The sequence below is a fragment of the Megascapheus bottae genome, chromosome 1 (assembly GCF_031878675.1).
Source record: "Megascapheus bottae isolate mThoBot1 chromosome 1, mThoBot2.hap1, whole genome shotgun sequence".
NCBI lineage: Eukaryota > Metazoa > Chordata > Mammalia > Rodentia > Geomyidae > Megascapheus > Megascapheus bottae.
In genome coordinates this window covers 54,286,679-54,303,110 of record NC_143509.1, presented here as the reverse complement: position 1 = coordinate 54,303,110, position 16,432 = coordinate 54,286,679, and the positions used below count along the sequence as shown (strand labels likewise).

The 16,432-nt window shown below is 40.9% G+C and overlaps 1 protein-coding gene and 1 non-coding gene across 4 annotated transcripts in view; both read right to left on the bottom strand.

Moving 5' to 3' along the window:
• The window catches only part of Tfrc (transferrin receptor), a 32,316-nt gene extending 17,664 nt beyond the window's left edge, over window positions 1-14,652 (bottom strand). The window contains exons 1-7 of one of the 3 annotated variants that reach the window (XM_090344519.1): window positions 14,579-14,652; window positions 7,575-7,639; window positions 6,171-6,372; window positions 5,457-5,670; window positions 3,698-3,847; window positions 3,375-3,483; window positions 682-795 (exon numbers count right to left, since the gene is read on the bottom strand). In XM_090344519.1, the coding sequence (XP_090200645.1) occupies window positions 682-795; window positions 3,375-3,483; window positions 3,698-3,847; window positions 5,457-5,670; window positions 6,171-6,372; window positions 7,575-7,610 (825 nt within the window). In that variant the 5' untranslated portion in view covers window positions 7,611-7,639; window positions 14,579-14,652. The remainder of the gene's footprint in view (window positions 1-681; window positions 796-3,374; window positions 3,484-3,697; window positions 3,848-5,456; window positions 5,671-6,170; window positions 6,373-7,574; window positions 7,640-14,578) is intronic. The other 2 variants (XM_090344539.1, XM_090344529.1) reach the window with 2 other exon arrangements.
• On the bottom strand, window positions 5,002-5,141 carry LOC150069196 (small nucleolar RNA SNORA29). Its single transcript, XR_016538582.1, has one exon. It is a non-coding gene; the product is annotated as a small nucleolar RNA SNORA29 (small nucleolar RNA).
• Window positions 14,653-16,432: the final 1,780 nt, after the last annotated feature.

Below are 16,432 nucleotides of genomic sequence, written 5' to 3'. Positions count from 1 at the left end.
AGGGTTTGATTCCTCGGTAACATATACATAGAAAAAGCCAGAAGTGGTGCTGTGGGTCAAGTGGTAGAGCTCTAGCCTTGAGAAAGCCCAAGGACAGCGCACAGGGCCTGAGTTCAAGCCCTAGGACTGGCCAATCCCCCCCCCCCCAAAAAAAAAATTACTATATTTTCTTTCTCTCTTTTTTTAGTTGTACTAAGTTTTTTCTTTGACAGGCAGGTTCTCTATCACCTGATCCATGCCCCAGCCCATTTTTCTTGAGTTACTTCTCAAAGGAGGCTTCATGGTTTATACCAGGACCAGCATGGATTAAGTTCTATAGATCTGAGATCCTCTTCTTCATCCTCTTAAATATCTGGGATTACAGCAAAGAGCCAACCACACCCAGGTAGCTCCTTTCTTGTTTTTTTTTTTATTTTATTTTTTAAGTTAGGGGCTCACTATTCAGCCCAGAATGGCCTGGGATTCAAGATCTTCTTTAGAAATCTGTGACGACAACAACCAGGATTTTACATATCCTTATAACCTGTAATTGGGATTTCTTTGATTTTTACTGAACATTTCAATAAAGTACACTATCAGTATGAGAATTTAACTCTTCTGGTTCTTCAAAATATAAGAAAATTAACAAAAAATATTTAACTAAAGAATGAGATAACAATATATTTAATTAGGTATACTTACTTTTTCTGCAAAGGTGATCTTCCCTGCTCTAACAATCACTAACGATCCATTCACAGGGGATTTTAAATCCTCAAAGTCTTTTTTAGTGCCAAAATTAGCATGTATAAGTTTGCCCTGGGAGAAAGACACAGGCTTAATGAGAGTTACGGTATAGAAGCAGCTATAGAATCTTATACAGAAATTTTCAAAAATAAATAAGAAGCACCATAACTGATCACAATCATCAGGAATGGTCCCCTGTAATACATTTCTTATCCTATGCTGCCTCTAAAGGGTATTTTACATTGTTTTAGAAGGAAGAGAAAAGATAATGAATGAATAAGCCAAAGATCAATACCTGCAATTCAGAAACTATTTTGTAATAATCCAATCTACCCATATTTCTCTCTTTAGGACCTAAGCTAAGCTAAGGGGTAAGACACAATATACCTCACAAAACCTTATTTTTGCCAGTCCTGGTATCTGAACTCAGGGCCTGGGAGAGGACCCTGAGCCTGTCTGTGCTCAAGGATGGTTCTCTACCACTGAATAGTTTGTTTCATAGACTTTTCTGCCCCAGCTGGCTTCAAACTGCAATCCTTAGTCTCAGCCTCCTGAGTAGCTAGGTTTCCAGGCATGAGCCACTGACATTGGAACAAACATATCTTTTTTTGGGGGGAGGGGCGGTAAGGAAACTTTGCAGAGCTTTATTGAGTTAGTAAGCAGGCAAATAGACATAAAAAGGCAGTGACACAGTCAAGAGTGTGGGTGCTTTCCTAGGAGGGAGGCACCATAAAATACTTTTTACCCTGAAAGTAATTCATTCTATCTAGCTATTTCTACTTCTGCATTATTTTGTCTATATTTAAAGAGATTCTCAATAGGTAGAGAGCTAGATTTGAAGCTCAGGGAAAGTACCTGGCCAATTTCAAGCCCCAAGATCTGGGAGGAGGGGGAGGTGTAAGTAATCAAAAGGCCAGGAGGTAGCTCATGTCTGTAATCCTAGCTACTCAGGAGACTGAGATCTAAGGATTGCAGTTCAAATCCAGCCTAGGCAATAAAGTCCATGAGACTCTTATCTCCAATTAACTACCAGAAAATCAGAAGTGGTGCTGTGGCTCAAAGTGAAACAGACAAGTCTTATGCTAAAAAGAGCTCAGGGGCAGCATCCAGGCCTTGAGTACAAGTGCATAACCAACAAAAAAAAAAAGAATGAAGTTGAGACTAGTTGCTTACTCAGCCAAGATCAAATTTATTATTTGAACTTTATTTCTGAGCTACACCTCCAGCTCAAGAATGGTCCCAGGTAAAGAGGAACTATACATACATATTTCACGTAACAAACTCTATGTGTCAGGTACTCTCCAAGGCGCTGAGACATGTTTGAATATGCAATAAACTCAACCTTTCACGTAGCTTATATTCTGATGGAAACAAATGAATCAGCATCTGGTGCAAAAAGCACTATGAAAAAAAGAAAAAAGGCCAGGACTGTGGCCTAGTGGTAGAGTGGTGCTTGCCTAGCATGCACAAAGCCCTGGGTTCAATTCCTTGGTACTACATACATGGGGAAAAAAGCCAGAAGTGGTGCTGTGGCTCAAGTGGTAGAATGCCAGCCTGGAGAAAGCTCAGGGACAGTGCCCAGGCCCTGAGTTCAAGCCAGAAGACTGGCAAAAAAAGAAAAAAAAGCAGGATAGGGTAAAGGATAAGAGGGAAGCTACTTTTTAAAAAGAAAAAAAGAGTCTTTAACAATGAGATGTTAGAGAACAGACTTTTACAAACCTCAATTTTATCAAGAAAACAATTTAGAAAGACTAGAAAGGCAAGTTCTATAAAGTGGTAGGGCATGCTTGAGCTTCACCATGGTGGTCTGAATATTCGAAACGAATTTAGAGGACAACAGTAAGAATAAGGCTTTGTAGACTAACATTAGGACCTTGTAACTTATTTTGACTAAGGCACTAGCAGGTTGAGAATAATACTGAATAATCTAAATTTTAAGTTAATTGAGCATGACGGCTCATGCCTGTGATCTTAGCAACTCAGGAGGCTGAGATCTGAGAATCCTAGTTCAAACCCAGCCTGGGCACTAAAGTCTGTGAAACTTTTATCTGCAATTAACCACCAGAAAACGAGAGGTGACGACCGACAAGGACAAAAAAAAAGTTAATTATTTTGGGCCAGGAGCATGGCCTTGTGGTAGCTTGCCTGGCATACACAAAGCCCTGGGTTCAATTCCTCAGTACCACATACATAGAAAAAGCCAGAAGTGGAGATGTGACTTAAGTGGTAGAGTGTTCGCTTTGAGAAAGCCCAAGGATAGTGCCCACTAGGCCCTGAGTTCAAGTCCAGGGCTGGGGGAAAAAAATTAATTATCTTATTTTATAAATTTATTTTGGTGCCAGTAACGGAATTGAATTTAGGTCCCAGTGCTACTGTTTTGGCTCTTTTGTTCAGAGTTGGCATTCTACCACTTAAGCCACACTTCCACTTCTGGCTTTTTGCTAGTGAACTGGAGATAAGAGTCTTGCAGACTTTCCTGCCTGGAATAGCTCTGAACTATAATCTTAGTCTCCAAATAGATAGGATTCCAGGTGTGAATCATGGACATCCAGCTCAAAAAGTTAATATTCTTGTGTATCTACAATCCTAAAAACAGCAAACACAATGAGTTCAACTTCAGGGATGTCTCATGTACTGTTTGTCTTACTTACAGTAACTGTTGTAGCCTTACTATATGCCACGTAACCCTCAGGATTCTCCACCAGGTATGCCATCTTACCATCTGGACCACTCATTAGAGTCACAGAGTTTTGAGCACTGCTAAAAAGATTAAATTAAAATTAAACTAAGGCCACCCTGGACAATAAAAATTATATAGCTTTAGTATACTTAGCATTTTCATTATTTGGCTTGAAATGTAGCTTTACATCTTAACCTTTTTTTATTCTGAAAATCTTTGCTATCAGTCTGTTGCTATTTGATACACCAAAGTAGTACTGAAAAAAATAGCAAAGTTTATCATCTTTCAACATACCTGCCTTTGACCTGAATCTTAATATAATGTTCATCGCGCCAAACTTTGTTGAGTTTAAATTCACTGAATTTATTTTCAATAAAATAGCCAAGACTTTCATCTTTAGGAGATCCAGCCTCACGAGGCACATATATATCTTGATTCAACTGCCTGGAGGAAAAAAAATTGTTAAAGTGTTTATTAACATAAAATAACATTTATTAAAATAAACCTTTAGGACTCAGGAGTGTGGCTCAAGAAGTAAAGCTTTCTTAGCATGCTCAATACCCTGAGTTCAATTCCTAGTACCACAGATAAACATTTAACCCAAGAATTAAGTAACTTGTTTCAAAATCATAAACTCAGTTATTAACCCCCATGGCTCTTTCTAAAATACTCAAGTATATTAGTTCTTTCTATGGCCATAGTTTATCCATAGTTATCCATAGTTTCCTGAATATATAACAAAAGTATTCAGTAAGTTAAAATAACAAAATGTCTAAACTCAAAACTCAAAGACATGGGGCACCAGTGGCTCACACCTGTAATCCTAGCTACTCAAGAGGCAGAGATCTGAGAATCATGGTTTGAAGCCAAACCAGGCAAGAAACTCTTGAGAGACTCTTATCTCCAATAAACTACTCAAAAAAGCCAGAAGTGGCACTGTGGCTCAAATGATAGAGCACTTACCTTGAGCAAAAAGAAGCTCAGGGATAGGGTCCAGGCCTAAGTCTAAGACTCAGTCAGGACCAGCAAAACAAAAACAAAACCAAACCCTGAAAGAATTATAATACTATTGAAACTGTAGAACGCTAGCTCTTTGAATAGATGAGTCTAAGGAAATAGCACAAACAGGACAAGTGGGTGTTGGTGGCAGCTGTTTAAAGCCAGCCTGGGCAGGAAAAGTCTATGAGACTCTTCCCACCCCCACCCCCAGGAGATTCTTTTATTGCCAATAAACCATAAACCACTCAGAAGAAACAAAACAAAACAAATTAAAAAAAAAACAACAAAAAAAAACAAACCCTGCAAATGGCACTGTGGCTCAAGTGGTAGAGCACTAGCCTTGAAAAAGAACACCTCAGGAATAGCACTCAGAACCAGCAAAAAAAAAAAAAGGCAGAAATTCAAAGGAGACTTCTTGACAGACTGCACATAAACTAGCAATATCTAGTCAAATAAGTCATCTTAGATACCCTTAAGAACAGTAGCAAAACTCTGACAGAAAAGAAATAAGAACCAGTCAACTACTTATGAAAAAATAAGAATTTCCAGAAAAATTCTAACTTTTAACCCTAACAGCATCACTTCAATTCTTTTTTTCTTTTCTTCTATTCAGCCATTTTATATAGAAGGAGGGGACTTTAAAACCCTCCCCCTTCAGATCATCACCACTTAAATCTATCCCTTAAGTGTAACTACTGAAATCTATTTCTAGAAGGAAATATAGCAGTCAAATGGGAAATACTTCAATTCTTTATTGTTCACCTCTCCAGTTAAACTCAAGACTCTGCCACTCAGAAAATCCTATCTTCAAGACTATATTACCTTTGTTTTAGTTCATCCAAAACAACAGAAATTTGGACAGTGCCCAAGCCCTGAGTTCAAGCCCCCAAAGAAAAGAAAGTGCTGAAAAGACTAGTGAGCTCATTAAAGTCCTAAGCTGCCATTTTCAGAGCTGGGAACAGGGAAGAATATTAATTTGAAAGAGTAATCCATTAGAGTCACAGAGTTTTGAGCACTGCTAAAAAGATAAACTTGGGAAGGAGTCTAAGCTTACTTGATGGTGTTGAGGAAGTCTATGGTACTCAGTTTCCCTGACAACATGTTTCTGAGGTCTTCCCAATACAAACGAGGTGGCTCAGGAATTGTATCATCTGCCTCTTGTTCAGGGTATGCCTTTTCTCCATTATCTGCTGCTGCTTCTGCCATTGTATCACAATTAACTTTTGGTTCTACACGCTTACAGTAGCCAAGGTAGCCAATCATGAATCCTAAGGATAAAAAGTTTAGAGCCTTAAGAATTCATTAATAATTAATTTATCCCTAGGAACTATTGTCAGTTAAGCCTAAAAATAGGTTTAATTAAATTCTAAGTAGTTTGAAAGTAAAACTGCAAATTATTGTTTTTATAGATTTTAGTCCAATAAATTACATGGTTACCTGTTCAAAATAGTTATTTATCAGAAGTCTTTACCAAAAACCTCAGGCTGAATTTCTCAAAATTTTCAGTGTATTATATATACAAATGGCGGGTATAGAATTTTTTTTTTTTGCCGGTTCTGGGCCTGGGCGTTGTCCCTGAGCTCTTCAGCTCAAGGCTACCACCCTACCTCTTGAGCCACAGCACCACTTCCAAGGTATAGGATCTTAAATCATCACTGTATTCCTAATCCCTATCACAGTGATATCTAAAAAGGCACAAAATAAACATGTCCTAAACTGACATAACAGATTCCCAATACTTATCTTTAAGTTTTTAAATGATTCTTACCAATCAAGAAAAAGATGATCACAGCAAATGCCCCACAGAAGATTCTTCCATTAAACCTTTTAGGTTTTGTGACACTGGTTCTCATGTTATTGTCAGCACTTTCTTCTTCATCTACAGCGAGTTTCATCTCCACATGACTATTATCTCCATCTACCTGCCGAGCCAGGCTAAACCGAGTATATGACATCGGCTCTCCACCAAACTGAGATTAAGACACAAAAGGGAGTTACAGACATTTACAAGAGGTTTGGTTATGGACTGTACTTATTATTGGACCACCAGTATGACTTGATACACATTTAAGGTAAAACTAGTTACCCTTTCAAATTAACATTCTTCCCTGTTTCCAGCTCTGAAAATGGCAGTTGAGGGCTTTAATGAGCATACTAGTTTTTTTAGCACTTTCTTTTCTTTTCGGTGATAGTCCTGGGGCTTGAACTTAGGGCTTGGGCACTGTCCTGAGCATTTATGCTTAAAGCGAATGCTCTACAATATGAGCTACAGCCGAACTTCCCAGTTTTTCTGGTAAAGGAGATAATCTCATGGGCTTTCCTTCTGGCTGGCTTCAGAACTCAGCTTTCCAAGTAGCTAGAAATGGTCATGAGCCACTGTTGCCTGGCTCTTTTTTCTTTTTCTTTTTTTTCTGCTTTTATGTAGGTATAAGGACTTGAACTCCACCTCATCCCCTTGTTTGGTGTTCTTTCTCACACCTAGTGCTCTTAAGCCATGATTTCAGGCCAGGCCTTTGGTTATTTTTGGAGAGAGTCAGTCTGGGCTGGCTTTAAACCGAGCTTGTCTAGGTCACAGTCTCTTTAGTAGTTGTAGTAGACATGAACCAATGGCTCAAACCTCAGCTCATTCAGCTTTATTATCCATTATTTCTGTTTTGTATGTCTCCTACTATATATTTTCTAGTTTTCAACTTTTTATTTAAAGAGACCTTCAGGCTAGAGTCTGAAGGTATGGCTATGCAGTACAGTGCCTGCCTACCAAGGAACCCCTGAGTTCAAGTCCCAGTACAAGAACACCCACATAAAATGGTTTTAGCCATGAGCCAAGCATGGAGGCATGTATCCACAAATTTAGCACACTGGAGGCTGGGAATTCAAGGGCCAGACAGGGATACATAGCAAGACATAAAAATAAAGACCATGACTATACTCTTCTTTTTTTAACTTAAAAAAATTTTTTATTTTAAAGGTGATGTACAGAGGGGTTACATTTATCTAAGTCAGGTAATGAGTACATTTCTTTTTGAACAGTGACTATACTTTTCTTTATGGGATCTATTACTCAATGATACCAGTTCAAATGTAAAGAATGCCTGTTGATAGTCTGGGGTATTATTTCATGCTTACTCAGTAAAAGTCATGTATATATGAAATATTACTGAAAATATCTTACCAAATTAGAAAATGCTGATCTGGCTTGATCCATCATTCTGAGTTGCAATTAGGAAGAACCTAAAACTAGAAAAAGAATAATAAGCTTGGAAGTGATGTTGTGCTCACAGTGGTAAAAGCACTAGCCTTGAGCTGAAGAGCTCAAGGACAGCGCCCAGGCCCAGAGTTCAAGTCCCACGACTAAACTAAATATATAAAAAAATGAGAAAAAAAAAAAAAAGGAGCCAGGAGCCTAGTGGTATAGTGCTTGCCTCTTGCCTAGCATGCACTAAGACCTGGATTTGATTCCTCGATACCACATACATAGAAAAAGCCAGAAATGGTGCTGTGGCTCAAGTGGAAGAGCTCTAGCCTTGAGAAAGCCCAAGGACAGGGCTCAGGCCCTGTGTCCATCCACAGGACTGGCAAAAAAAAAGTAATGAAATAAATGACATCGTAGTAGGTAATTACATGAGCTTTTAATGACATGGCTACATTATTATATATCAGATTTACTGTTAAATATATTATCACTCTAAAAAACATTCAGGTTTTTTCCCCTTTCGTGGTGGCACTAGGGTTTCAACTTAAACTTAGGGCTTCATGCTTGCTAGACACTCAACTGCTGAGCTAATTCATTTGCCCATTTTAGGCTTCCTTTGTAAAATTCCTATAGCTGAGCTGAAAGGCATGTACCATCATCGCCCACTTTCTGGGTATCTCAAACTTTTTATCTGGCCTGGCTTGGACCTGCAATCCTCCAGATCTCAGCCTCATCACTAGCTACGATAACAGGTATGAGTTTCTGGTGCCCAGCTATTTGTATCTTAAGACTAGATCTCACAATATAGGCTGTCTTTGAATTCACTATGTGGCATCAGGCTGGCCCTAGACTCTGAATTCCTGAGTGCTGGAATTACAAGTATGGGCAACTATACTTTAACAATACTTTTTTTCCCCCATGATAATTACTGGATCCTGAACTGCAGTGAGACAGTAATGGGGCAGCAGCAAGAAACATAAAAATTCTCAAAAGGGACTATATACAAGATATTGTTATATAAATATCAGATGGTTTTTGTTCTTAAGATTAATGATGAAGAACTTAAGGATCAAGTACCATAACTATTAAATAGTTCAATTTTTCTTTTGTTTTGGTCCTGGGGCTTGAATTCAGGGTCTGGGAGCTGTCCCTAAGCTTTTTTTTGCTCAAGGCTAGCACTCTACCACTTTGGGCCACAGTAACACTTCTAGTTTTCTGGTGGTTAACTGAAGATTAAGTTTCACAGACTTTCCTGCCCAGGCTGTCTTTTAACTGTAATACCCGGATCTCAAGTCTCCCGAGTAGCTAGGATTGCAGGTGTGGAGCCTGACTAGGAACTCATTTTTTTTTTTTTTGGGGGGGAGGGGGGGACAGTCCTGGGGCTTGAAATCAGATCCTGAGCACTGTCCTTGGGCTCTCAAGGCTAGAGCACTACCACTTGAGCCACATCACAAGGTCTGCTTTTTCTATGTTTGTGGTACTGAGGAATCGAACTCAGGTCTTTGTGCATGCTAGGCAAGCACTCTATCACTAGGCCAAACTCCCAGCCCCATAGTTCAGTTTTTAAAGTATTTTTTTTTTTTTTTTTTGCCAGTCCTGGGCTTGAGCTCAGGGCCTGAGCACTGTCCTTGGACTTTCTCAAGGCCAGAGCTCTACCACTTGAGCCTCAGCACCACTTCCGGCTTTTTTCTATGTATGTGGTACCGAGGAATCGAACCCGGGTCTTCATGCATGCTAGGCAAGCACTTTAACCACTAGGCCAAACTCCTGGCCCTTAAAGTATTTTTTAAAGTAAACAGTTGTTGAATCTAGTTAAAAGGTACATGAGTAGCATAACTGTTCCATTTTCCTTAAGGTTTGAAACTTTGAACATTAAAATGTAAAGAAAACAGGTTAAAATGTCATCCATGCTAAGTAGATTTAAGTAATCAAATCTATAGCCAAAGAAAAGGTACCACTAGATTATCATCTTAAAAAAAATCCACAAATGCAAAAGTCAAAACTCAGCCAGAGACTGCTGGCTTACATTTGTAATCCTAGCTACTCAGGAGGCTACATCTGAAGATCATGGTCCAAGTAGGAAAGAGCAGGAAAGTCCGCATTTTTTTTTTTTTTGGTCAGTTGTGGGGCTTGAACTCAGTGCCTGGGCGCTGTCTTTGAGACTTTCAGCTCAAGTCTAGTGCTCTACCACTTTAGTCACAGTGCCAGTTCCAAGATGGATTTTTTTTTTAAATTTCCAATCAACCAGAAAAAAGTCAGAAGTGGAGCTGTGCCTAAAGTGATATAGAGCCAGCCTCGAGGGTAAGAGCTAAGGAGGAGGGGAAAAAGAGAGGGAGGTGCCTCCAGGTCTAATAACATAGGCCTGTAATCCCTGCATGCTGAAGTTAAACTAGTTCGATGATACCAAACATATTTGAAACCTATGTCTCAAACTCTTCCAGCCCCAAAGAATCCAAATTCTGATTTAATGAATAACTGAGATCTCTGATATAAAGGAAAAAACAAAAATGTAGGTTATGCACTTTTATAGATAACTAAAGTCAATTAGTTGAGAGGCTAATCAGTTTGGTCAAGGCTGAAAACTGGTCATCTAAAATTCGTTCCAGAATTTAAAATTTAATTTCAATTATGTTCAAAGAAAGCCAGCAGAAAAGTCTAAAAATTTTTAGTTAACTTGACTTGGATGCACCTAGGTGACTGAAATTGAAATTATACTCAGATTTATAAAATGGCCAATTTTTGCATACTTTAAAACTTTTTCTACATAACTATAGCATCATAAAACAAACTGAAGTTAAAGGTTATAAAAAGAAAAGCACATTATAAATTAGTTTTACAAAAAGTCTCCTTTCTAAAACCTATGAACCAAACAATATTATTTTTCAATCCCAAGCAACAGAAGGTTTTGTCAGAAGTGCAATCTTTTGCCCCTTCTGGTACAAAGTTTATCACTACCACTGCACTAGAACTGCACAGACCCAATCACTAAGAACCAGAACTAGAGGGCTCCACCCTCAGCCAATTTTAATCATCTTTTTCTAGGGAAAAAAAATGCTTATAAATCTAGCCTTCTTCTGAACCAGCCATCTCTCAAACTGTCTAGTTTTTGTTTTGCCAGTCCTAGGGTTAGAGCACTACCATTTGAGTCACAGCACCACTTTGGTCCTTTTCTGTGTATGTGGTACCAAAGAATCAAACCCAGAGCCTCTACCACTAAGCCACATTCCTAAATCCCCCCAACAAAAATTATTTCTAACTCAACCCAAACATAAAAATTAAGAAATCAAGTTAAATGAAACCCAAAAAGTTACTCCTGAGGGTTTTTCTCTTTAAAATTTATTATTATTATTGAAAAAGAATTGTACAGAGAAGTTTTCATTTCAAAAGTCAGATAATCAATGATATAACTCTTCTTGGATGGCACCCCTTCTTTCATTTTCTCTGAGTTTCCTCCTCCTGTCCATGCCCACAAGTTGTATAATTTGTTTTCCACAGTGTGTATTGAATACCATGGCTGCATTTGTTTACTCTCCCTCCATTTCTTCATCCCCTCTGCTTGTTTTTATCTTTTAATGATTTTATTTCTAATCTTGTTATTTTAACTTCCCATAGTAGCTATTTGAAAACAAATACTGGCATAAGGATGAACTCATTTGAACATTTTATGCATCACATGTCGCAGTATTTTCTGGGGGATGAGGGACAGGTTTGGTAACAAGAACCTAAGCAACAGATACAACAGAAGTTAGAGAAACAGTTCTGATATCCCATTTCCCATTATTTAAGATGTCACTAAAGTACCCTGAAAAGTGTTTTTTGTTTTGGTTTTGGTGGGTCATGGGGCTTGAACTCCATCTGGGCACTATCCCTGAGCTCTTCAGCTCAAGGCTACCGCACTACCCTTGAGCCAAGCCCCACTTCCCATTTTTCTAGAGGTTAATTGGAGATAAGAGTCTCTGGTTCTCTTGTGCCTGGAGTTGGCTTTGAACCTTGATCCTCAGATCTCAGCCTCCTGAGTAGCTAGGATTACAGGCGTTAGCCACCAAGCTCAGCCTCTGAAAGTTTTATATTTAACAAATTTGAGTGACTCTTAAAATAATCCTGTCTACAAATGGCCACATCTAAAAGCAAACAGGTAAAGTTGCTGAAACTTTGAAATAAATAAAAGCAAAACAAAGATTATTCAAGCACAGCCATATAGGTCTTGAACCATGAAAAGGTAAGAGGATCGAAAGACAATGAATCTAGCTAGACCAATCCCAAACTCATTTCAAATTCAATCTTCGTGATAGAGTATTTGCCTAGCAAACTCTTGGCCCTGATACTACACAATATACAACCAAACTTAACCATCTTATTCCTACTTTCTTTAAATAAAGCAGTATATTCTACTTAATGTTTAAACACAGTAATTGTTTTAGTACAGTAATTATTTTGAAGTCTCAAGTGATGTGGGATTTACTGACCCAGAGGTCAGTAAACAATAGAAAAAGGTAGGTTAACACCAAAACAGCTTTTTCACTTAAGTATGTCATACCCAAAGCTGCTATTACTCACTATTCCATGCAATAAAAATGACCCATGGTACTACTGACAAGCCCAATTCAATGTGGAAAACAGGTTACTATTTCAAGACCTCAGAGGTGACATAGAAGGAAGTTGCTCTACTTACTTAAGGCTCTGCTCCAGATCTTTATTGCCTAGTAGGTTTTTTGTTTTGTTTTCCCGAGAAATAGATGTTATTTCTATTTCAACCCAAGGACATTAAATTAAAATAGCAAGAGTCAGAGGGAAAAAAATGTGACATAAGAAAATTATGACTTCTATTTTCTTCACAATGAGAATCTAAAGACTGAAGCCACTAACATTCTTCCTGTTCCTTGAAGTTACACTCATTTCTTCCAGACTCAGCCCAAAGGCCCTATCAGAGGGGTTTTGAGTTTTCCTGTACCTTGATATTGAATTATGTGGTAATTAAGAGAATGCAAAAATATTTTATTTAATAGTACTAGGGCATGCTCGATGCATGAGTTCCAACTGCTACAAAAATATAATGAGAGGGCCGGGAGTTTGGCCTAGTGGTAGAGTGCTTGCCTAGCATGCACGAAGACCTGGGTTCGATTCCTCAGAGGTACCACATACATAGCAAAAAGCCAGAAGTGGTGCTGAAGCTCAAGTGGTAGAGGGCTAGCCTTGAGAAAGTCCAAGGATAGTACTCAAGCCCTGAGCTCAAGCCTAGGACTGGCAAAAAAAAAAAAAAAGTCTCACAGGCTAGATCTGAACTGTGATCCTCAGATCTCAGCCTCCTGAGTAGCTAGGATTACAAATGTGAGCCACCACACCCGATTTAAGCTTTACCTTTAAAACTTTACTTGTAGGGCTCTAAAATCTCATGCAAATGGCTATTATGCAAACTACTTCCCTAGACAAATCCATTATCCAGGTTAAAATGAACATGAACTAACAAAATTTTTGCAAGGTTCTCAGAACTTTATTACAAACTAAAATGCCTTGAAAAGATATTGCTGAGGTCTTTCTTAGTTTTTTAGTCTATTTTATGATCCTGAAATAATACAGTAGTGAAAGAAAGAAAAAACAGGGTGAATCTTCATTTCTATATAGCTTTTAGAAAAAGATTAACCAAGCTGAAGGTCAGCACCACTTGAAGTCACTGCCTGACCCTCATGTAAGTGATCAGAAAGTAGGAACCATATATGTGTGTGTGTGTGTGTGTGTATACATATGCATACACACATACATATACATATATATCCATAAGGCCACGGAGAGTCACTTCTTACCAACTTTATATATTGCTGGATTCAAGTTTAGAAGGGAACTTTGCTCCACTATAGATAAGCACATTATCAGAGGCAAATAACTGCCTAGCCTTAGGGTGGAGTTTGACAAACCAATATACCCAGAGATCAAATACAGCCTGGGTTCACAGCCACCATTATGTGACAAAAATATCCCTCAAAGAAAAAGAAAAAAAAAAAAGGTGTGCGTGCTGTGCTATGTATAACCCTTTAGAAAAAGCATTTGCTAGACTGCGAATGTGGTTTAGTGGTAGAGTTGCTTGTCTATAGTATGCATGAAGCCTCCTTCAATGTTCTTACAAAATAGGTAGGTGGGAGACTAGAAACAGCAATCCAGCCTCACAGATCCAAAGAAAAGCCATGTAGCAAGGCCATTATGTGAGCCAAGAGAGATGAGAATTGTCACCAAATATTCATAGAGCTGTCCAACACACATACAGTGAACGCTTTCTACAGCCTTCCATCATACACTCTAATGCTAATTCCCCGTCTTGCCTCCCCTCTTGTGGGGAGAATTGCGGGCAATTTCCTTAGTGTGAACATCTACAGTATTCAGTCGGGATCCACACCCAAGACCAGGCGCTTCCAGAAAGAACTCAAGTGTACAGTTCCCAGAAACTCGCCTACATGCCATGTTGGACCCTCTCGCCATGAAGACCAGAGGCTGCGGGGGTCTGGGGAGGCTCCGGGAGCAAGGTCACTCGCGAGCCCCGCCCGCCAGCCATTCCCTGGTGTGACTTCCGAGGGCCGCCGCCACGTGCTCCCCGCGAAGGCCGGCGCCCCAAACCCGCGGCCTGGAGCGCGGCTGAAGGCCAAGTCCTCAGAAGCAGCGGCGGCGGGGTCTCAAGAGTCCGGGTCAGAGCAGACGGGACCAGGAGGGGTCAATGGGGACCCTGCCACCCCACCTCAGTCCCCTCAGGAAAGCCATCCGCTGCTCCGAGGAGGGAAAGGCCGCGGACGCAACGCGCCGCACCTGCAAACCGCCCGCCCCCCCTCCGGCAGTCCCTGCCCGGCCCTCAGGCACCGTCACGCCCGCCTGCCCCGGCGGCTAGCACCGGCGGCGGGGCAGCCCTGCGACGGCCCGGCCTGGGCAGCGCGCCACCAGCCCTGCCGACTAAGAGAACACGAGGGTCACCAGAAGGCACCGGCGGACGCGTCACTCACCCAGGCGCCTCCTCTGCACGCCACCGCCCGGATGCCGCCCGCTATCCGAACGCCCTCTGAAGGGCCGCGCGCCCCCAACCGGCGACTTATAGCCCGGCCCCGCCCCCCCTTCCGACCCCCTGGGTGTGCGTCACTTCCGGCAGCACGTACACCTAACGAGGTACTCTAATATTAGAGACCGCCCCGGGTGAGCTGCGCGCGCAGCCCGTTAGAGCCCTTCGTTGGGGGTGCGCTAGGCGGGGCGAGGTTGGGGAAAAGGCGCCAAGACGGCAGGTGCTCCGAGGAGCCTCGCGATTGGCTCGCTGGCGGTAGCGTCCCTCCTCCTCCGCGTGCTCCGTCCCGCTGCCAGCTCTGCGGCACTCGCCCGGAGCTCTCCGCCTAACCTTGACCGACCTCCGGGCTCTGAGGTGCTCGACCGACCACAGCTGCTTGAGGACTCGATAACGCACGCTCCCATGGAAAGTAGTTCCTGGAAGTGTATTTCCGCCGCTAAAGCCAGGTGATAATGTAGGAAGAAAAGGAATGCAAAGCAAAATGCAAATTGTATACAGTGCAGCTGGGGCACTAGCGACTGGCTAGTGTGCTGCAAGAGAAGATGGAAGGGATTGTAGAAACTAGAGATCGGTTAGGGTGACAGAACTGCAGACTTACTTTCCTGTTGGTTTGCATTGTTGCTAGGATTATGGTGACAATGCACAGCACATAAGTAAAATTTGACATTTAGGATTCTGCAAACATATCATCTCCTTCACAGAACACTGAGAGAGGTAAATTGAGAAATCCCTTTAAAAGGATTGCAGAAAAACGGTTTCCAGGCAGAGCCCTTTAAAATGCAAATCTCTGAGTCTCCAGCTTTTCCCTTTCCCGTAAGTACTAGAGATTTGTGCAACTCCAATATCTTTACACCCCACTCCTTGTTCCATTGGTCCAAGATTTTATCAAGATCTCCCCTCAACAATATATATCGTGGTGTGTGTGTGTGGTCCCAGAGGTTGGAGACTGAGGACAGAGAATTTCAGTTCCAAAGATAGCCAGAGATATTTAGTGAGACCTTATGTCAAAAATACAGAATTGGGGCCGGGAGTTTGGCCTAGTAGCAGAGTGCATGCCTTCGTGCATGCACGAAGACCCGGGTTCGATTACTCGGTACCACATACATTGAAAAAGTCAGAAGTGGTGCTGTGGCTCAAGTGGCAGTGCTCTAGCCTTGAGAAAACCCAAGGACAGTGCTCAGGCCTTGAGTTCAAGCCCCAGGTCTAGCAAAAAACAAAACAAAACAATAAAACCCCCCAAAACAATAAACAAACAAAACAATGCAAGTATTTCCAGGTGAATATCTTACATCGTTATGGAGAAAAATGGGCTTAGGATATAACCCCGTAATATTCATTACATTTCACATAAAATTTTATATTCACAAAAATGAAACAAGAAAGATTACACTAGGGGCTGGGAGTTTGGCCTACTGGTAGACTGCTTGCCTAGCATGAACGAAGACAGAGGTTCAATTCCTTGGTATCACATATATAGAAGAGCCAGAAGTGGTCCTGTGGCTCAAGTGGTAGAGCACTAGCTTGAGGAAAGCCCAAGGACAGTACTCAGACCCTGAGTTCAGTCCCTAGGACTGGCAAAAAAAGGAAAGAAAGGAAGAAAGACAGGAAGGAAGGAAGGAAGGAAGGAAGGAAGGAAGGAAGGAAGGAAGGAAGGAAGGAAGGACGAAAGGAAGGAAAGAAGGTAGGTCATATTAAAGAAGATGTTAATTATTTTTTTATTTTCATTGTTTATTAGTGTACATTAAAAGTCCCTTTGCTAAAACCCTTTCTCTCTAGAAGCTTTGCAAACTCTGCCTCTGCA